At 49.0% G+C, this 21,891-nt stretch overlaps 1 protein-coding gene across 8 annotated transcripts in view; it reads right to left on the bottom strand.

The window, feature by feature from the left end:
* Window positions 1-21,891, bottom strand: part of plxna4 (plexin A4) — a 632,909-nt gene that overhangs the window by 101,268 nt on the left and 509,750 nt on the right. For all 8 annotated transcript variants that reach the window (XM_072562914.1, XM_072562916.1, XM_072562917.1 and 5 more), the window contains exons 18-20: window positions 7,344-7,583; window positions 5,717-5,863; window positions 1,978-2,212 (exon numbers count right to left, since the gene is read on the bottom strand). In XM_072562914.1, the coding sequence (XP_072419015.1) occupies window positions 1,978-2,212; window positions 5,717-5,863; window positions 7,344-7,583 (622 nt within the window). The remainder of the gene's footprint in view (window positions 1-1,977; window positions 2,213-5,716; window positions 5,864-7,343; window positions 7,584-21,891) is intronic.

Raw genomic sequence — 21,891 nt, 5'->3', positions numbered from 1 at the left:
TCAAGTGTGGAGTTGGAAAAAAGCACAGCAGGTCAAGCAGCATCAGAGGAGCAGGAGAGTCAACGTTTCAGGACTCAAGTCCTGACAAAGGACTTTATGGACACTTTACGGTTAGAGTAGTAGAGTACAAAACAAGAAGGTTGAGCAATAACTAAACAGGAGAGATAGCACCTCTGTCACTGTCACAGTGCTACTCTGGATAGTGAGTCTCGATCATGTCCTTAAATCTCAATGGAGTGGGATTTGAACCCGCAATCTTTTCACTTAGAGACGAGTGTAATAGATAGATGGGCCTTTTTAATGGAATCATAGACCACTGATGGAGGTCATTCAGTCTGTGCTGGCTCTTTGGTAGAGCTTGTACCACTCCACTATTCTTTCCCCATAACTGTAGATGTTTTCCATTCTAATATTTATCTGTTACCCCCATCTGAAAGTTATTATTGAATCTGTTTCCACTATCCTTTCAGGGAACATATCCCAAAACCAAAAATGTTTCCTCATGTTACCTCTGGTCTGGATGCCAATCACCACAAACCTGCATTTTTTGTTATTCTTTCCAGGGAAGTGGCAATCCCAGCATTTTTTTACATTGTCTAATTGTCCTGGAGAAGGCAGTGGTGAATTGCGTTCTTGAAAAACTGCAGTCCATCTGGTGTGCAACACTCCCCACACCGTTCAAAGGAGAACTCCTGGATTTTGGCCTGGGTGACAATGAAGGAATGGCAATATAACTCCAAGTCAGGATGGTGTGTAGCTTGGAGAGGAACTTGGAGAGGTGATGGTGTTCCCATTCACCTGCTGCCTTTGTCCTTCTGGGTGTTTTGAAAGGTACAGTTGGAGGAGTCTTGTTGAGTTCACTCAATGCTTTTTATGTGTGCTACCAAAGTGTTGTGGAGGGAATGAATGTTTAAGGTGGTGGATGTATGCCAATCAAATGAGCCCAGTCTTTGCACTATCCAGCACCTTCAGGCATTTCTTGATATGAAAAGGAATGAATGAAAATGAATGAAATGCCAGGCATTTCTAAAATAAACTGAGAAACTGTTCCTTTTTGTTACTGACCATTTTGCTTATGGCAGAGATTATTTACATTTCCTTTATCAAAAGTATTGCTCATGTTGAACGGTTTTCGCAAATTTCCTCTTAACCTTCTCTGCTCTAAGGAGAACAATCTCTAATTTCTCCATTGAATATCAGTACCATTTCAGTAACTCTCTTCGGCATCTTCTCCAACACCCTGACTCTGCACTGCTCAGAACAGAACATTTTACACCATCTGAGTCCTAACCAGTAGCTTATAAAGGTTTGATTTAATTCCCTTGTTTTTGTACTGAGGTCTCTGTTGTTAAAGCCAAGAACGTGTACTTTTTAACAGCCTTCCTAACTTCCTCTGACACTTGTAATGATTTTTGTTTATTCATCCTCAGGTCTGTTCCTGAACCCTGTTAAAACTACATCTTTGAATTTATTTTGCCTCGCCTTTTTACTGAAGCACTTCACTTTGTGCTAAAATTTATTTACGTTGTGCCTGCCCACTACAGTGTTCAATACCCTCCTGAAGGCTATTACTGACCATTCTCTGCTAATTACATTGCTGACCTTTGTTTCATCTGCAAACTTCGCAATTATACTCTTTGTATCCAGATCACAGTCACATATCAACATGAGTCTTATCCTAATCCCAATCCCTGGCTAACACTGCTGTACAGATCCTTGGACTAAACAGACTTCCTCATTGAGTTTCTAATAAAATTTAAACTAACAGTGCTTCATAGTTACAGAAAGTGCAAGGGAAACTCAGCAGGCTTGGCAGCATTTGTGGAGACAGAAACATTTTGACTCATCTTGGGTTTATAGTTAGTTTGCAACCAGCATTTGTGCCATCTATCAAGAGCACTAGACAGCCACATTGAGTATGTTCTTAAGGACACTGAGAGAGACTTTGTCTCAAGTTGAGTCAGCCACTCAAATCACCTTCTTTACACTCCAGAGCTACCCTTGACTCCAGGTTGTCCATCTGCATCTGCAATCTCTTCAACGTTAAGTCGCTCTCCCGGGACTTCCTCTTGTATGCGATCAGTACCACAATGATAAAGATGATGAGAAGGCCCCCAGCCGCTCCGATGCTAATAATGGCTGGGAAGCTCAGTGGGCTGTCTGGGAAAATGTGTACCGTCCCAGGGGAATACTCCAAACCTCCGACCCGCACCTGAGAGGGAAAATATCAGTTTGTTACTGTTAAACACTGGTTAACTTGGAATAGACCCACCTCAAGAATAACAACCGCGGTGGGCAGCAAGTGAAAAAAAGGTGTGTGCCATTGTTTGATGGTCGATGATTCTACAATAGCTAGATGGATAGATAGAGATCGAAAGATAGACAGATGGAAAGATAGATGGAGAATAGAAATCCAGATAGATTAAAGAAAAAGATACTGGAGGCACAGACGACAGAAAATTATACGTACTTTTCAAAGGTTTAAGGGAGATAGCACAGAATAAAGCAAATTTCTGTCCAGAACAGCTTCACTCAATCATTCTGTAAAACTAATAAAACCCTGCACATCTCATATGTTTCTTGAGTTATTCCATAACCTAAATAATAATTAATGAGTGCATTTATCATATTATAACACCGTGAAAACATTAAAAACAATGTCTAATAATTGATGTTATTTATCCTCGGGCCCAGTCAGTAAAAATAAATCTAACCACTTTATCCCTGGCAGGTTATCTGACTATCAATCACTGCATCTATCTCTATCACTCTTTCGTATAAGAGTGGTGAACTACCTGGATCCTTATGTTTGGATATTAGTTGCCTGCGTCACTTTTTTATCTATCTATTTTAATTTCCAGCACAGAAGCAGGTCATTCGGCCCATCTCACCTCTGCAAACGTTCCATGCTCCATTTAAGTCTTCTCCCACCCTATTTCACTCACCCTTTCACTGTTTCCTTTTAATCCTTTCTCCCTCTTGTGGTTAAGGTGCCTTGAATGCAGTAAGAATATTCACATTACCTATTTCTTGTGGCAACAAATTTGACATTCTAGACACAGAGGTATCTCCTGAATTCCCCATTAGATTTATTGATCACCGTCTTTCATCTTACTCCCCTTTCATTTTGGTCTGTCCCATACAACATACAACAGCCTAGCACAGGAACAGGCCCTTCGGCCCACCATGGCTGTGCTAACCATGGTGCCATTCTAGCCATTCTAAGCTGATCCCATCTGCCTGCATGTGGTACATATCCCTCTATTCCCTGCTTCTCTGGTGGTCTCAATGCCTCATATCTATTTCTAACATCTTCCCTGGCAGTGCGTTCCAGGCGTTTAACACCCTCTGTGTAAAATGCATATCTCCTTTAAGCAATCCCCCTCTCAGCTTTAATCTATGCCCCCTAGTATTTGACATTTGGGAAAAAGACTGACTATCTACTCAATCCATACCTCTCATAATTTTATATTCTTCTAAGAGGGTCATCCCTCAGCCTCTGATGCTTTAAAGAAAGTATTCTAAGTTTGCATAACCTCTCCTTATAGCTAATATACTCCAATCCAGCCAACATCCAGGTAAACCTCTTTTGCACCCTCTCCAAAGTCTCCACATCCTTCATGTCGTGTGGTTACCAGAACTGTGCACAGTACTCCAAACGTGACCTAACTAAAGTCTTACACAGCTGCACCATGTTTTGCCAACTTTTATGCTCAATGCCCTGACCAATGAAGGTAAGCATGCCATTGCCTTCCTGACAATCTTATCCACTTGTGTTGCCACTTTTATAGACTATGGACTTGCAAAGCAAGATCCCTTAAAGGGTCCTACCATTTGCTGTACATTTTCCTCTTGCCTTTGACTTCCCAAAATGCAACACCTCACACTAGTCTGGATTAAACTCCATCTGCCATTTGTCTGCCCAGCCTTCCAACTGATCTATATCCTGCTTATCCTTTGATAACCTTCCTCACTATCCACAACACTATTTTTAGTGTCATCTGCAAACACACTAATACATTATTATCCAAATTATCTGTATACATTACAAATACTTGGGTGGGACCTGGGTCCAAATCCCATCATGACAGATGGTGAAATCTGAATTCAATATTAATCTGCAATTCGAAAAGTTCAATTAATAACAACCATATAACCATTGACAATTGCTGCAAAACCCAATCCAACGTCCTTTAAGGAAGGAAATCTACTCTCCTTACCTAGTCTGACTTATATGTGACACACAGCAATATAGTTGCCTGCTAATTGCACTCTAGGCAATTACCATCGGCAAATCGCTGCCCTGACCAACACCACCCACATCCCATGAATAAAGTATGAATTGGATAAGAAAGTCTCAGCTGCATAGAACCATCATGGGTTCCCAGAGCTTCTTCCAAGCCTCCACAGTTTCCAAAGCTTTTGTTCTTAAGCCCTAACTCTTAGCTTGTACCTACTGGATCCCAGGATTCTTTTTCCCTTGGGGATCTAACAGTATGGAACCTCTTACAGAAATACCATTTTCAATATGGAGCCACATTCACTGCTCCCAAGTAGGTGACTGAGCAGCAGCCTAAAGATAGCAACTATCTCCTTCAGCTGTTTCTGGACAGTTGACTACTCAGTGAACTTTGAACAGTTTTAAGAGATCTATTATTTAAACCTCAGAACGCGCCACATTTTTGTTGCTGTTTTACACCGTACAAAAGGATTTTAAAAATGTATTTTATCACACCATTCTCCATGTGAGGACCTATATAATATGCAGGCCATTCCACTCCTGGGGTTTTACAATCTAGCCTGGCCCCTATGTTCACCCAGTACTCACACAATATTCACAGGTTCCCTACCATACCCTATCAGTTTCTCAAGCACCAGCCTCAGAACATTGAGACCATGCGGAATATTCCATTATTGCTTTGACTGGGCTGAGGAATCAGATCCAGAGGCTTTTTTTATTCCGTATGACTCAGTTAACCCAGTCTAGTGTCATTCACGATATGACAGGAACAGTAGAGATCAGAGAGATGAGTTATAAGGAGAAGCTAGGTTTTTTTTCCATGGAGCATAGGAGGCTGGGAGTGATCTTACAGAGGTTAATAAAATCACGAGGGGCATAGATAAGGTGAATAGCCAAGGTCTTTTCCCCAGGGCAAGGGAGTCCAAAACTACAGGGCATAGGTGAGAGGGAAAAAATTTAAAACAGACCTGAGGGGCAACACCAGGAGTGGAATGGCCTGCATATTATATAGGTCCTCACATGGAGAATGGTGTGACAAAATATATTTTTAAAATCCTTTTGTACTGTGTAAAGCAGCAACAAGGATGGGGCTCGTTCTGAGGTTTGGATAATAGTGGTGTGTATATGGAACGAGCTGCCAGGGGAAGTGGTGGAGGTGGGTACAATTACAACATTTAAAAAGCCATTTGGACAAATACAGGGATAGGAAAGGTTTAGACGGATTTGGGCCAAATGCAGGCAAATGGGACTCCATCAGTTTCGGAAACCTGGACGGCATGGACTGGTTGGGCCAAAGGGATGATTTTTTGTTTGTATGACCCAACAACTCTAGAGACCCGACAACAAACACACATGGCAAAATGAAACCGATAACCGCAATTCATGAGAGCAGAAAATGTTGATATATCTTTATCAGCGCTTGACGAACTTCCAAACTTTCAGCTTCAATCTTTTCCAATATAAACCCTTACTTACCAGTATTCTGTGCCGTCCAGTGAGATTTGGAGACTCACAAAGGAGCTGAGTGTCTGACACAGTAACAGTACATGGTTTCTCTCCAATCAGAACGGTGTAATTCAGCTTCATATTACCAGCGGCAATGGAAGGGATGAGGTTGTGGCCCTGTGATATGAAAGGAGAGCAATGAGCTGGGCTTGGAGAAAATGAGTCTTGACCAGGATGTTCACAGCTTAAAGTGTCGTCCGCTTGAGAAAAAAAGGATTTTTTTTCTCTCACAGAGGATCCTGAGTCCTTGGAACTCTCTTCCTTAAAAGGTGGCAGAAGCAGAGTCCTGGATTTATATTTATTAAGGAAAAGGTGGGTAGATGTTTTGCCAGCAAAGGGTGGAAAGGTTATCAGGAGAAAGTGGAGTAATCAGATTGATCATGATCTTAATGCGCGGTGGAGCAGGTTTGAGGGAATGAGGGGCTTATTCGATTTTTAAAATTCATTTGTGGGATTTGGGCGTCGCTGTCTGGCCAGCATTGATAGTCCATCCCTATTTGTCCTTGAGAAGGCAGTGGTGAGCTGCCTTCTTGAATCGCTGCAGTCCACATGCTGTGGGTTGACCTACAATGCCAGTAGGGAGGGGATTTCAGGATTTTGACCCAACTACTGTGAAGGAATGGCGGTATATTTCCAAATCAAGATGATGAGTGGCTTGGAGGGGAACTTGGTGGTGTTCCCAAGTACCTGCTGCCCTGTCCTTCTAGATGGAAGCGGTCATGGGTTTGGGAGGTGCTGTCTAAGTATCTTTGTTGAATTGCTCCAGGTTTATAAGCAGCAGCTGATGTCTGGAATCAAGCTTCTCAGAATGCATTATCTGTCACTGTGTGGACTTGCGATGAAATTAAAGCTCAACATGTCGACTTGAGCTCATTCCTCCAATCATCTGTCAGCCAATAAAACCCAACCTGAGACCCCCATCCTGCTGAACTTCAGGAAAATGGCACAGAATGTGATTAGTCTTGAATTACAACACAGTGAGGATAGAGAGCATTAATTGTCTGTTCCTCTTTATTTGACGCTGCCGGTATTCTGAATCAGGTTTTTTTGAGTCACGGGGGTAATGTAACTGAATTAGCAATCCAGAGACCTGGACTAATGCTAGACATGAGTTCAAATCCCATCATTGGAGCTGGGGAACCTAAATTAATTTATAATTCTGAAATAAAGCGCTCAATTCATTAACAATAATCATAAAACTACCAGGCAGTTATAAAAATCAAAAATGCTGGAGAAACTCAGCAGGTCTGGCAGCACCTGTGGAGAGAGAAACAGAGTTAACATCTTGAGTCCAATATCATTCTTCCCACTGGTTCACGAATATCATTTATGGAAGAAATAACCATGTCTAGAGACCCACAGCTGACCTTCAATCATTCTCTGGAATGTGCCAGCAAACAAGGCAGTTGTATCTGATCACTACAGGGAAACAAAGGCACTCTGTGTGTCCTCTGCCCAAAGACAGCAGCAGCTCAAGAAAGCAACTCACCCCCTACCTTCTTCACGAAAATCAGGGATGGGCTATAAACGCTGGCCCAGCCAGGGATGCCCACGTCCCATGAACAATCTTTTTAAAATATATCTAGCCCTTGCTTACCTTCAGGATAATGGGAGACCCGGGTTTCAGTTCCAAAACTCCCGAGGTGCTCAGTGGTTCAAACACAGGGTTGGGGTAATAGATGAAATTTGTGTTGTTGTAGATGAGCAATGTTTGCACATTATCCAAGATAAAGCCAAACTCGTCAGGGCGCTCTGTGTTGTCTGTCTGTTGGTTCGGACTGATGGCCAGGGCAGGAGCTTGGCAGATCATTGTGGTTGAGTTTTGTACCGTACATGTCTGAGAAAGGAAAAGAAACAACAATATCCTTTAGCTTTTCTTCGTGTAGTGCATTGTGGATCTGAATTCATAGAACGAATGACAGTCTCACAGACTCTAACGCAGTGTGCAGTTTTGCTTTCATAAAATTACAGGGACGAGACTCGATTTTGCACAGGACCTGATTTCCAATCAAGTAGGATGGATTGATGTATGTCAAAGCCCATCCACTGACCCCCTACCTTAGTGCCCTGAGCACTTGTCCTATTGTAATATCTAGTCTGATTTCCATAACCCAAACAAAATCCAGGCAGCAGAAGGAAGTATTTAACATTCAGAACTCACTTGGCTGCTTGGTGGAGGTTTCGGGATGCTGCAGCAAATAAAGATCTGCAGTAACTCTAAGCCATTGAAACAACAAACAGAAAATTTGCAATATTCTAACAGAAGTAACCAGAGATTATCCCTCCACCTGTACATTCTGGTGTGGATCTGGGCTACCCAGGCTGCTGCCTGACCTCTGACAAAATACCCATCACAATTTAATTTTACCTCTTGAACATCCTGATTATTATGAAGATGCCCATTTGAAGACTCCTACTGTAGGCCATAGCGAGCAGTCAACAGAGGACGTCAATTCGGTGAGAATCTCTTTACACTGCTATGATGTTGACAGGCTACTCGTTTTATTGGTAAGCTTGATCTTTGCAGTGTCTTTTGTTTTATGACTAAGGAGAACAGTTTCAAGGATGTTTTGCCTTGCAGAATTAAACTTCATATCAATGCTGACAGATTATAATGTAAAACAACCTTTAATCCATAAAACAACATGGAATCGACTTGGCCTCTTTCATTGCAATAAAGTACCTTGAGAAATCCTCGGGAACCTACACCATCAATCCATAAATATTAGAAGCTTTGGCAACTTGGCCCCAAACAGTTCATTATATTTGATTTGTTATTTATGAATGTGTTTGTTATTCTCCTGTGAGGCTCATTAAGGCTGACTTTCATTAAGTGTCATGTGCTGTACTTCAGAGGGCACTGTGCAAGAGAAGAAATTCTCTTGACCTTCCTGTTCACTGAAGGAGACGTTTTTAGAATCATAGAGTCTCCACAGTGCAGATGCAGGCCATTTGGCCCATCGATTCCAGACCTACTCTCCAATACAGCATACCACTCAGACTCACCCTAGCCCAGTATTTCCCATGGCTAATCCACCTAGGCACACCCCTAACACAATGGGCAATTTAGCATGGTTAATCCACTTTGCACTGTGGGAGAAAAATCAGAGCACCCGGAGGAAACCCGAATAGAATGTGCAAACTCAACAGTGACAGAGGCTGGAATCGATCCTGCGTCGCTGGCGCTGTGAGGCAGCAGCACTAACCACTATGCTGCCCATGGATGTGGCTTTAAACAACAGCCACCACACCAAGTGTTCAAACAATCTCAATTCCAAACAAGAGTAGAGTTCTTCCCGGTTTTCTAGCTAACATTTACTCCTTCATCATCAGGTTTTCTTTTGGAATGGAAGACAATCCAATCGTGGCCACATTTCTGAGCATTGGCTTTGGAGCTTCCACATTACACCAGTCACTATGCACCAAAGGTACATCAGTGCCTGCAAAGCATGTTAGGATGTTGTGAGATGCAACCGACGCCATTTAGATGCAAGGTGCTCCCTCCTCAATGCGGAGGCTTCTCTGGGATCAGATCTGCAGGTGACTGGTGTGCAAATGTGTCGGTACACACCCCACAGCACACTCTCACAGATCTCACAATCATTCACAAATAAAACAGAACAGAAACGCTGAGCTTGCAGCTTCTAAATATTCTCCCAGGCCTGGATTAGATTAAATTCCCTACAGTGTGGAAACAGGCCCTTCAGCCCAACCAGTCCGCACTGACCCTCGGAGGAGTAACCCACCCAGACCCATTTCACTCTAATCAATGCACCTAGCACTATGGGCAATTTAGCATGGCCAATTCACCTGAGCTGCACATCTTTGGATTGTGGGAGGAAACCCACGCAGACACTGGGAGAATGTGCAAACTCCACGTAGACAGTCACTCGAGGCCAGAATCGAACCTGGGATCCTGATGCTGTGAGGCAGCAGCACTAATCACTGAGTCACTGTGCCATGTGGATTTAATAGCTGTTCACAACCTGTGGATGCTGAATGTCATGGGGTTTGGGGTTTAAAGGATAAGAATGCTGAATAAGGGGGTAAGTGATTGCTAGATGCATTATCGCTGGACTATTATTTCAGAATCCCAGGTAATGTTCTGGGGTCTTGCGTTCAAATCCCACCATGGCAGATGGTGGAGTTTGAATTCAATAATATTGTAGATTACTTACAGTGTGGAAACAGGCCCTTCAGCCCAACAAGTCCACACCGACGCGCAACCCACCCATACCCCTACACCTAACACTACAGGCAATTTAGCATAGCCAATTCATCTCACCTGCATATCTTTGGACTGTGGGAGGAAACCAGAGCACCCGAAGGAAACCCACACAGACACTGGGAGAATGTGCAAACTCCACACAGTCAGTCACCTGAGGCAGGAATTGAACCCAGGTCTCTGGCGCTGTGAGGCAGCAGTGCTAACCACTGTGCCACCGTGCCGCCCAAATAATCTGGAAATAAGAGTTTCATGATGATCATGACACCATTGCTGCCTGTCAGAAAAATCCATCTGGCTCATTAACATCCTTTTGAGAAGGAAACTGCCATCTGTAACTGGTGTGGCCTGTATGTGACTCCAGACCCACAGCAATGTGGTTGACTCTGGGCAATCAGGGATGGGCAATAAATGCTGGTTCAGTCACTGATGCCCACATCCCATGAATGCTTATAAAAGGAACGGTACAAATAGGGCCCATGGGCTCCAGACCTTCCATGTGTCAATGCCTTCAGGACAGCAGGAAGGGGAACACTTTGTGATGCGGAGGCTGTTGTCTGAAAGTACTCGCTTGAACACGAAGTACAAGCGGTGAGTCAGTCAATGCACAGCCAGAGATGGGAGTGATTTGTTACTTGCTGTTTCCATTGAACCAGAGCAGAGCACTGACTGCTCCCTAATGGGCCAAATAATGTGAAATTAGAGCAGTAACCTGCACCAGAAAGGGAAAGCAACGTCACAGTAAGACAAACATCATTTCAGTCAGCCCGACGGTGACTGAATTAGGGCAGTGGCTGCTCTCCTCCCTCTCCATCAGCCTTTAGATTATAATTAGAGTCCAGAATATATTGATCATGATTGAACAGAGGCGAGGGACAAATGAGCAAGGAATTGTTTTCGATATAAAGTCAGCCAGGAGGGGACCTGCATCATTTATCTAACATCAAAACTAGAAACAGGACGAGGCCATTGGACGTTAGAGCCTGCTCCATCTATCAATTGGATTATTCCATCCTCTATCCTGACATCATCTTCCTGCATTCTCCCCATGCTCCTTGATGCTTTTAAAAACTAAATTAAAATCTACTTATTTCATAATGTAATATTACACGTGTAACAGTGCCATTACACTGGCTACAAAGACTCCCTCTCTACAGCAGAGGTTACAGTTCGGATGAAGGGACTGGCAGCAGCAAACAGGGCATGGAGACCTTGCAATAAATGGGAAGCACAGTTACAGCCTACGCACTATGATGAACTCAGACCAATCCATAAATGTCTTGGACAGACTCTACACAGATACTAGATGCCAGGCTTTATACCAAACTGCATCCATCAGCACAAACATGGAACTAATGTAATCAACTTAAAACAACAAGTGAGCTGGGCAGTGGCAGAGTGTTTATTTGAAAATTGATAGCATTTAATCACACCACAAGTTCTGAGCTTTTTGTCATCTGGAACATTCTCTTTGTACAGGCGATGACTATCAACTCCATGAATAACTCTGCGAGGGCATCGAGCAGGATTTGAGGCTGAGGAACTTTGAGACAAAAACAAGGGGGAGTTATGCACAAGGCAACACCACTTTGTCGAAGAAGCAGCACAAGTGCAGTGGCTGGACTGGCCTACCGTGTGCTGTACACTTTCTCCAAGTCGATGAAAATGATTCGTGCCGCCAACAGCTGACTGGAGAACTGAGCTCCACCAACCAGGCTGCTCCAAAAATACCGGACTCCTGGTCAAGCCAATATTGCCTCTACAGATAAAGAACACAAGTTTGGTCCAGCCAGCTGGCAGGCTGGTTGCTAACAACAGCAATTTGCATTTATATAGTGCTTTTAACAACGTAAAATACCCAAGGTGTTTTAATTCTGTGTGAGGATTTAAAAGCGACATTTCCACTGGGACGGCATTGGCATTGCTAGTAAGATGAGCATTTAGTGACCATTCTAACTTGCCCGAGAATAGCTGGTGCCATTTGTTAAAAGTCAATCCTAAGGATTGTGGAACTTCTGCAAACAAGGTGGGGGGACATTGGGTTCACTTCCCTCAAGGACCAGATGGAATTTTAGACAGAGATTCTGTGGTCATTTTTTTGCCAAGTCCCCAAATTTTTCATTTCCAGATCGGTGCAAAAGACCCACAAAATACAAAATTCTTCAATTGCCCAGTTGCGGGATTTAAACTCACTGGATTGTTAGACACGTATGAGCACTATTCCCCAGTCAGAGCAGGTTGTGTTATGGGGTGGTTCATTGGTGAGCGCTGCTGCCATACAGCACCAGGGACCCAGGTTCGATTCCAGCCTCGGGCGACTGTCTGTGTGGAGTGTGCATGTTCGCCTACAGTCTGCATGGGTTTTGTCTGGGTGCTCCAGTTTCCTCCCACAGTCCAAAGATGTGTAGGTTAGGTGCATTGGCCATGCTAAATTTCAAGGCAAAGACTGATAAATTCTTGATCTTGCAAGGGCTATGGAGAGAGAGTGGGTCAGTGGTGTTGAAATGCCCATCAGCCATGATTAAATGGCGGAGTGGACTCGATGGGCCAAATGGCCTTACTTCCACTCCTATTTCTTATGGTCTTAAATTACCTTAGTGTCCGGGGATGTGAGGGCTGGGTGGGATTAGCCATGGTAAAAACCCCATACAGGGCTGGAGATAGTTGGTCTGAGTGGGATGCTCTTTGGGTGGTTGGTGCTGACTCAATGGCCCAAATGAGCTGTTTCTGCACAGAGGGGACCCTACAAACTTAGTTCCCAATAATCACAGGTTCACACCTAACAAAAAACTCTTAACTGCCAGCAATCTGCAATCGAAGCAATAGCTCTTGCTCAGTGAGGTATTGCAATCTCTAGTATGAGCAGGATTACAGTGGTGCTGGAGAATTAAGGAGAACCTTCCCGGGGTTGGGCTTGGGGCAGGTTTCTTGTTGGAACCAGGCTCTCTCGTCCTGGCTGTGAGGCTCCGACAGCATGACAACAAGGAAGCACTTTCATTGTCGCACTGTAATCTAAACAATCACAAAGAAACATTGTCAGAAAAATCTGACAACCAGGCTTCACATCAAAGATGCATTAACCAATTTAATAGATTCATCCAGCACAGAAAAGGCCCTTCAGCCCATCAAGTCTGCTCTCAAAATTACTAGTAAATATGTGCGAACTCCTATTTCCTGCACTTGTCCCATATCTTTGAATGTCATGATAGCTCAAATGCTCATCCAAATTTTTTTTAACAGGTTGTAAGATTTCTAGCCGCCAGGCAGTGTATTCCATGACCTGTTGAGTGAATAAGTTTTCTCCCCAAATCCCCTCTGAATCTCCTATTCCTTAGCCTAAAGCTATGCCCTTGGAGGCTTTTTCAAAAAAAAAATTAGAATGCAACAAGAATGATTTACAAAAACAGCCTGTGCAAACAAAGGGGCCGACATTGATTTTTCCTCTTTTTTTATAATGCGTCTATCATTTTCTCAGATAAAATGCTCTGTGCTTAATTTTAATCGATTCATCCAGGGTTCTGAGGCAGAGCCAATCACAGATCCCCCCCCCCGTCCCCATATCCCTGCTGCTGCAGAGAATTGTACTGGAGGAAGCCATCAGGGGCCGGGGTTAGAGCTTTCCATTGCGCCAAATGTAATACTGCTCTGTAATCTTGCAGGCTATTTACAACTAATTTGGGAAATTGTGTAGATGGTCATTTTAGCCGTTCAATAACCTTACAGCATTAGTGGCAGCTATTTATCTCTCAGTATGTGCAGTGGGCTCTCATTAATCTCTCAGGCACTCAAGGGATGGGGCTGATGAGGGGCTCAGGAAATAGCCAAAAGAGACATTTAGCCCATCGAGCTTGTCTTAGCTCTCGGAAAGAGCTGCCTAAATGATCGCAGGATGCCATTTATTTCTCATCCAGGAGCACAAACAGACCACCAGGTCATTATCATGTTGTTGCTTGTGGGAGCTCACTGTTGGCAAAAGGACTTACTGTGTTTCATACACAGCAAAGCAACAGCCACTACACTTCAGTCCGCAGCTATGCAGCAACTGGCAATTTCCTAAGGTTGGAAAAGGAGCTACAAAAATGCAAGTCCCTCTGTATTTCCCTCTCAGTTGTCGGTGACAGTGGGAACTTCTCGAACCAGCTGATGCCCTGCCCTTTGAATGTTAGCCCAGAGACTGTCAGTGTAGACAGTGATAGGAGAAAGTGAGGACTGCAGATGCCGGAGAGTCCACATCAAAATGTGTGGCACTGGAAAAGAACACCAGGTCAGGCAGCAACCAGGGAGCAGGAGCGTCTACGCTTCAGGTATGATGAGGAAATGCCTGAAACGTCAACTCTCCTGTTCCTTGGATATTGAGAAACAGTGTGGGCCCAGACAGTGTGAGCCCAGACAGTCAGAGCCCAGAGAGTGAGAGCCTGGGCAGCGTGGGCCAGGGCAGCGTGGGCCAGGGCAGCGTGGGCCCAGACAGAGTGAACGCAGACAGTGTGGGCCCAGACATTGTGGACGCAGACAGTGTGAAGCCAGAGAGTGTAGGCCCAGACAGTGTGAACCCAGATAATTTGGGCCCAGAGAGGGTGGGACCAGACAATGTGAGCCCAGACAGTGTGAGCCCAGACAGTGAGGGCCCAGACAGTGAGGATCCAGACAGTGTGGGCCCAGACAGTGTGGGCCCAGAGAGTGTGGACCCAGAGAGGGTGGGGCCAAACAGGGTGGGGCCAGACAGGGTGGGCCCAGACAGTGTGGGCGAAACGTCGATTCTCCTGTTCCTTTGACGCTGCCTGACCTGCTGCGCTTTTCCAGCAATACATTTTTAAGCTCTGATCTCCAGCATCTGCAGTCCTTACTTTCTCCCAGGCAGTGTGGGCCCAGACCGTGTGGGCCCAGACAGTGAGGGCCCAGACAGTGTGGGCCCAGACAATGTGGGCCTAGACAGTGTGAACCCAGACAGTGTGGGCCAAGACAGTTTGAACCCAGTGTGGACCCAGACAGTGTGGGCCCACACATTGTGGGCCCACACATTGTCGGCCCAGACATTGTGGGCACAGACAGTGTGGACCTAGACAGTGTGGCCGCAGACAGAGTGGACCCAGACAGTCTAGGTGCAGACAGAGTGGCTGCAGACAGAGTGGGCCCAGACAGAATGGGCCCAGACAGGGTGGGCCCAGACAGTGAGGGTCCAGACAGTGAGTGCCCAGACAATGAGGGCCCAGACAGTGAGAGCCCAGACAGTGAGAGCCCAGACAGTGTGGGCCCAGACAGTGAGAACGCAGACAGTGTGGACCCAGAGAGTGTGGACCCAGAGAGTGTGGACCCAGATAATTTGGGCCCAGACAGTGTGGGCCCAGACAGGGTGGGCCCAGACAATGTGAGCCCAGATGGTGAGGGCCCAGACAGCGAGGGCACAGACAGTGAGGATCCAGACAGTGTGGGCCCAGACAGTGTGGGCCCAGACAGTGTGGGCCCAGACAGTGAGGATCCAGACAGTGTGGGCCCAGACAGTGTGGGCCCAGACAGTGTGGGTGAAACGTCGATTCTCCTGTTCCTTTGATGCTGCCTGACCTGCTGCGCTTTTCCAGCAACACATTTTTAAGCTCTGATCTCCAGCATCTGCAGTCCTTACTTACTCCCAGGCAATGTGGGCACATACAGTGTGGGCCCAGACATTGTGGACCCAGACAGGGTGGACCCAGACAGGGTGGACCCAGACAGGGTGGACCCAGACGGGGTGGAGCCAGGCGGGGTGGAGCCAGACGGGGTGAACTCAGATAATTTGGGCCCAGACGGGATGGGGCCAGACAGTGTGGGCCAAGACAGTTTGAACGCAGTGTGGGCCTAGACATTGTGGGCACAGACGGTGTCGACGCAGACAGTCTGGGTGCAGACAGTCTGGGTGCAGACAGTCTGGGCCCACACAGAGAGGGCCCAGATAAAGTGGCCGCAGACAGCGTGGGCCCAGACAGTGTGAACCCAGATAATTTGGGCCCTGAGAGGATGGGACCAAACAATGTGAGCCCAGACAGTGTGAGCCCAGACGGTGAGGGCCCAGACAGTGAGGGCACAGACAGTGAGGATCCAGACAGTGTGGGCCCAGACAGTGTGGGCCCAGACAGTGTGGGTGAAACATCGATTCTCCTGTTCCTTTGATGCTGCCTGACCTGCTGCGCTTTTCCAGCAACACATTTTTAAGCTCTGATCTCCAGCATCTGCAGTCCTTACTTTCTCCCAGGCAATGTGGGCACATACAGTGTGGGCCCAGACATTGTGGACCCAGACAGGGTGGACCCAGACATTGTGGACCCAGACAGGGTGGACCCAGACATTATGGACCCAGACAGGGTGGACCCAGACAGGGTGAACTCAGATAATTTGGGCCCAGATGGGGTGGGGCCAGACAGTGTGGGCCAAGACAGTTTGAACCCAGTGTGGGCCTAGACATTGTGGGCACAGACAGTGTAGACCCAGACAGTCTGGGCGCAGACAGTCTGGGCCCACACAGAGAGGGCCCACACAGAGAGGGCTCAGACAAAGAGGCCGCAGACAGCATGTGCCCAGACAGCGTGGGCCCAGACAGTGTGAGCCCAGACAGTGAGGGCATAGTGTGGGCGCAGACAGTGTGGGTGCAGACAGTGTGGGCGCAGACAGTGTGAGCCCAGTATAGGCTCAGACATTGAGGGCCTAGACAGTGAGGGCCCGGACAGTGATGGCCCGGAAAGTTTGAACCAAGTGTGGGCCCAGACATTGTGGGCACAGACGTTGTGGGCACAGACAGTGAGGATCCAGAGAGTGTGGTCCCAGACAGTGTGGTCCCAGAGAGTGTGGACCCAGAGAGGGTGGGGCCAAACAGGGTGGGGCCAGACAGGGTGGGCCCAGACAGTGTGGGCGAAACGTCGATTCTCCTGTTCCTTTGACGCTGCCTGACCTGCTGCGCTTTTCCAGCAACACATTTTTAAGCTCTGATCTCCAGCATCTGCAGTCCTTACTTTCTCCCAGGCAGTGTGGGCCCAGACAGTGAGGGCCCAGACAGTGAGGGCCCAGACAGTGAGGGCCAAGACAGTGAGGGCCAAGACAGTGTGGGCCAAGACAGTGTGGGCCCAAACAGTGTGGGCCCAGACAGTGTGAACCCAGACAGTGTGGGCCAAGACAGTTTGAACCCAGTGTGGACCCAGACAGTGTGGGCCCACAATGTGTGGGCCCACACTGTCTGGGTCCACACTGGGTTCAAACTGTCTTGGCCCACACTGTCTGAGTTCACACTGTCTGGGCCCACACTGTTTGGGCCCACAATGTGGGCCCAGACATTGTGGGCACAGACAGTGTGGACCTAGACAGTGTGGACCCAGACAGTGTGGGCCAAGACAGTTTGAACCCAGTGTGTCCCAGACAGTGTGGGCCCACACATTGTGGGCCCAGACATTGTGGGCCCAGACATTGTGGGCACACACAGTGTGGACCTAGACAGTGTGGACCCAGACAATGTGGACCCAGACAGTCTAGGTGCAGACAGTCTGGGCCCACACAGGGTGGGCCCAGACAGAGAGGGCCCAGACAGAGTGGCCACAGACAGAGTGGCCACAGACAGAGTGGCCACAGACAGAGTGGCCACAGACAGAGTGGGCCCAGACAGAATGGGCCCAGACAGAATGGGCCCAGACAGGGTGGGCCCAGACAGTGAGGGTCCAGACAGTGAGGGTCCAGACAGTGAGGGTCCAGACAGTGAGTGCCCAGACAGTGAGAGCCCAGACAGTGAGAGCCCAGACAGTGAGAGCCCAGACAGTGAGAACGCAGACAGTGAGGACCCAGAGAGTGTGGACCCAGAGAGTGTGGACCCAGAGAGTGTGGACCCAGATAATTTGGGCCCAGACAGGGCGGGCCCAGACAGGGTGGGCCCAGATAGGGTGGGCCTAGATGGTGAGGGCCCAGATGGTGAGGGCCCAGACGGCGAGGGCCCAGACGGCGAGGGCCCAGACAGTGAGGATCCAGAGAGTGTGGTCCCAGACAGTGTGGTCCCAGACAGTGTGGGCCCAGACCGTGTGGGTGAAACGTCGATTCTCCTGTTCCTTTGATGCTGCTTGACCTGCTGCGCTTTTCCAGCAACACATTTTTAAGCTCTGATCTCCAGCATCTGCAGTCCTTACTTACTCCCAGGCAATGTGGGCACATACAGTGTGGGCCCAGACATTGTGGGCCCAGATATTGTGGACCCAGACAGGGTGGACCCAGACAGGGTGGACCCAGACAGGGTGGAGCCAGACGGGGTGGAGCCAGACGGGGTGAACTCAGATAATTTGGGCCCAGACGGGATGGGGCCAGACAGTGTGGGCCAAGACAGTTTGAACCCAGTGTGGGCCTAGACATTGTGGGCACAGACGGTGTCGACGCAGACAGTCTGGGTGCAGACAGTCTGGGCGCAGACAGTCTGGGCCCACACAGAGAGGGCACAGACAAAGTGGCCGTAGACAGCGTGTGCCCAGACAGCGTGGGCCCAGACAGTGAGGGCACAGTGTGGGCGCAGACAGTGTGAGCCCAGACAGTGTGAACATAGACAGTGTGGACCCAGACAGTGTGGACCCAGACAGTGTGAACATAGACAGTGTGGGCCAAGACAGTTTGAACCCAGTGTGGGCCCAGACAGTGTGGGCCCAGACAGTGTGGGCCGAGACATTGTGGGCACAGACAGTGTGAGCCCAGTGAGAGCCCAGACAGTGAGGGCACAGACAGTGAGGGCACAGACAGAGGATCCAGAGAGTGTGGGCCCAGCCAATGTGGGCTCAGCCAGTGAGGGCCCAGGCAGTGAGGGAACAGTGAGGGCACAGACAGTGAGGGCACAGACAGTGAGGGCACAATGTGGGCGCAGACAGTGTGGGTGGAGACAGTGTGGGCACAGACAGTGTGAGCCCAGTATGGGCTCAGACATTGAGGGCCTAGACAGTGAGGGCCCGGACAGTCTAGGTGCAGACAGTCTGGGCCAACTCAGAGTGGGACCAGACAGGGTGGGACCAGACAGGGTGGGCACAGACAGTGAGGGCCCAGACAGCGAGGGCACAGACAATGTGAACACAGTGTGGGCCCAGACAGTGTGGGCCTAGACAGTGTGGGTCCAAACAGTGTGGGCCCAGACAGTGTGGGCACAGACAGTGTGGACCCAGACAGTGTGGACCCAGAAAATGTGGGACCAGACAGTGTGGACCCAGTCAGTGTGGACCCAGACAGTGTGGACCCAGACAGGGTGGACCCAGACAGGGTGGACCCAGACAATGTGGGACCAGACAGTGTGGGCCCAGACAGTGTGGGCCCAGACAGTGAGGGCCCAGACAGTGAGGGCGAAACGTCGATTCTCCTGTTCCTTTGATGCTGCCTGACCTGCTTCGCTTTTCCAGCAACACATTTTTAAGCTCTGATCTCCAGCATCTGTAGTCCTTACTTTCTCCCAGGCAGTGTGGGCCCAGACAGTGAGGGCCCAGACAGTGAGGATCCAGAGAGTGTGGGCCCAGAGAGTGTGGGCCCAGAGAGTGTGGGCCCAGAGAGTGTGGGCCCAGAGAGTGTGGGCCCAGAGAGAGTGTGGGCCCAGAGAGAGTGTGGGCCCAGAGAGTGTGGGCCCAGAGAGTGTGGGCCCAGAGAGAGTGTGGGCCCAGAGAATTTGGGCCCAGACAGGGTGGGACCAGACAGGGTGGGACCAGTGTGAACCCAGACAGTGAGGGCCCAGACAGTGTGGGCCCAGACAGTGTGAACCCAGTGTGGGCCCAGACAGTGTGGTCCCAGACATTGTGGGCCAAGACATTGTGGGCACAGACAGTGAGGATCCAGACAGTGAGTATCCAGACAGTGAGGTCCCAGAGAGTGTGGTCCCAGACAGTGTGGTCCCAGAGAGTGTGGTTCCAGACAGTGTGGTCCCAGACAGTGTGGTCCCAGACAGTATGCGCCCAGACAGTATGGGCGAAACGTTGATTCTCCTGTTCCTTTGATGCTACCTGACCTGCTGCGCTTTTCCTGCAACACATTTTTAAGCTCTGATCTCCAGCATCTGCTGTCCTTACTTTCTCCCAGGCAGTGTGTGCCCAGGCAGTGTGGGCCCAGACAGTGTGAACCCAGACAGTGTAAACCCAGACATTTTGGGCCTAGACAGTGAGGGCCCAGACAGTGTGAACATAGACAGTGTGGGCCAAGACAGTTTGAACCCAGTGTGGGCCCAGACAGTGTGGGCCCAGACATTGTGGGCCGAGACATTGTGGGCACAGACAGTGTGAGCCCAGACAGTGAGGGCCCAGACAGTGAGGGCACAGACAGTGAGAGCACAGACAGTGAGGGCACAGACAGTGAGGATTCAGACAGTGAGGATCCAGACAGTGAGGATCCAGACAGTGAGGATCCAGAGAGGGTGGGCCCAGCCAATGTGGGCTCAGCCAGTGAGGGCCCAGACAGTGAGGGAACAGTGAGGGCACAGACAGTGAGGGCACAGATAGTGAGGGCACAGTGTGGGTGCAGACAGTGTGGGTGCAGACAGTGTGGGTGCAGACAGTGTGGGCGCAGACAGTGTGGGTGCAGACAGTGTGAGCCCAGTATGGGCTCAGACATTGAGTGCCTAGACAGTGAGGGCCCGGACAGTATAGGTGCAGACAGTCTGGGCCCACACAGGGTGGACCCAGACAGAGAGGGCCCAGATAGGGTGGGCCCAGACAGAGTGGGCCCAGACAGAGTGGGCCCAGACAGAGTGGGCCCAGACAGGGTGGGCCCAGACAGGATGGGCCCAGACAGGATGGGCACAGACAATGAGGGCCCAGACAGCGAGGACCCAGACAGCGAGGGCGCAGACAGTGTGAGTCCAGACAATGTGAACACAGTGTGGGCCCAGACAGTGTGGACCCAGACAGTAAGAGCCCAGACAGTGAGGGCGAAACGTCGATTCTCCTGTTCCTTTGATGCTGCCTGACCTGCTTCGCTTTTCCAGCAACACATTTTTAAGCTCTGATCTCCAGCATCTGTAGTCCTTACTTTCTTCCAGGCAGTGTGGGCCCAGACCGTGTGGGCCCAGACAGTGTGGGCCCAGACAGTGAGGATCCAGAGAGTGTGGGCCCAGAGAGTGTGGGCCCAGAGAGAGTGTGGGCCCAGAGAATTTGGGCCCAGACAGGGTGGGACCAAACAGGGTGGGACCAGTGTGAACCCAGACAGTGAGGACCCAGACAGTGTGGGCCCAGACAGTGTGAACCCAGTGTGGGCCCAGACAGTGTGGTCCCAGACATTGTGGGCCAAGACATTGTGGGCACAGACAGTGAGGATCCAGACAGTGAGGATCCAGACAGTGAGGTCCCAGAGAGTGTGGTCCCAGACAGTGTGGTCCCAGAGAGTGTGGTCCCAGACAGTGTGGTTCCAGACAGTGTGGGCCCAGACAGTGAGGGCCCAGACAGTGAGGGCGAAACGTTGATTCTCCTGTTCCTTTGATGCTACCTGACCTGCTGCGCTTTTCCTGCAACACATTTTTAAGCTCTGATCTCCAGCATCTGCTGTCCTTACTTTCTCCCAGGCAGTGTGTGCCCAGGCAGTGTGGGCCCAGACAGTGTGAACCCAGACAGTGTAAACCCAGACATTTTGGGCCTAGACAGTGAGGGCCCAGACAGTGTGAACATAGACAGTGTGGGCCAAGACAGTTTGAACCCAGTGTGGGCCCAGACAGTGTGGGCCCAGACATTATGGGCCGAGACATTGTGGGCACAGACAGTGTGAGCCCAGAAAGTGAGAGCCCAGACAGTGAGGGCACAGACAGTGAGGATCCAGACAGTGAGGATCCAGAGAGGGTGGGCCCAGCCAATGTGGGCTCAGCCAGTGAGGGCCCAGACAGTGAGGGAACAGTGAGGGCCCAGACAATGAGGGAACAGACAGTGAGGGCACAGACAGTGAGGGCACAGACAGTGAGGGCACAGTGTGG

Source organism: Chiloscyllium punctatum, chromosome 44, assembly GCF_047496795.1.
Source record: "Chiloscyllium punctatum isolate Juve2018m chromosome 44, sChiPun1.3, whole genome shotgun sequence".
NCBI lineage: Eukaryota > Metazoa > Chordata > Chondrichthyes > Orectolobiformes > Hemiscylliidae > Chiloscyllium > Chiloscyllium punctatum.
Note: the sequence above shows the minus strand (reverse complement) of the source record. Positions and strands in the feature narration are given on the sequence as shown.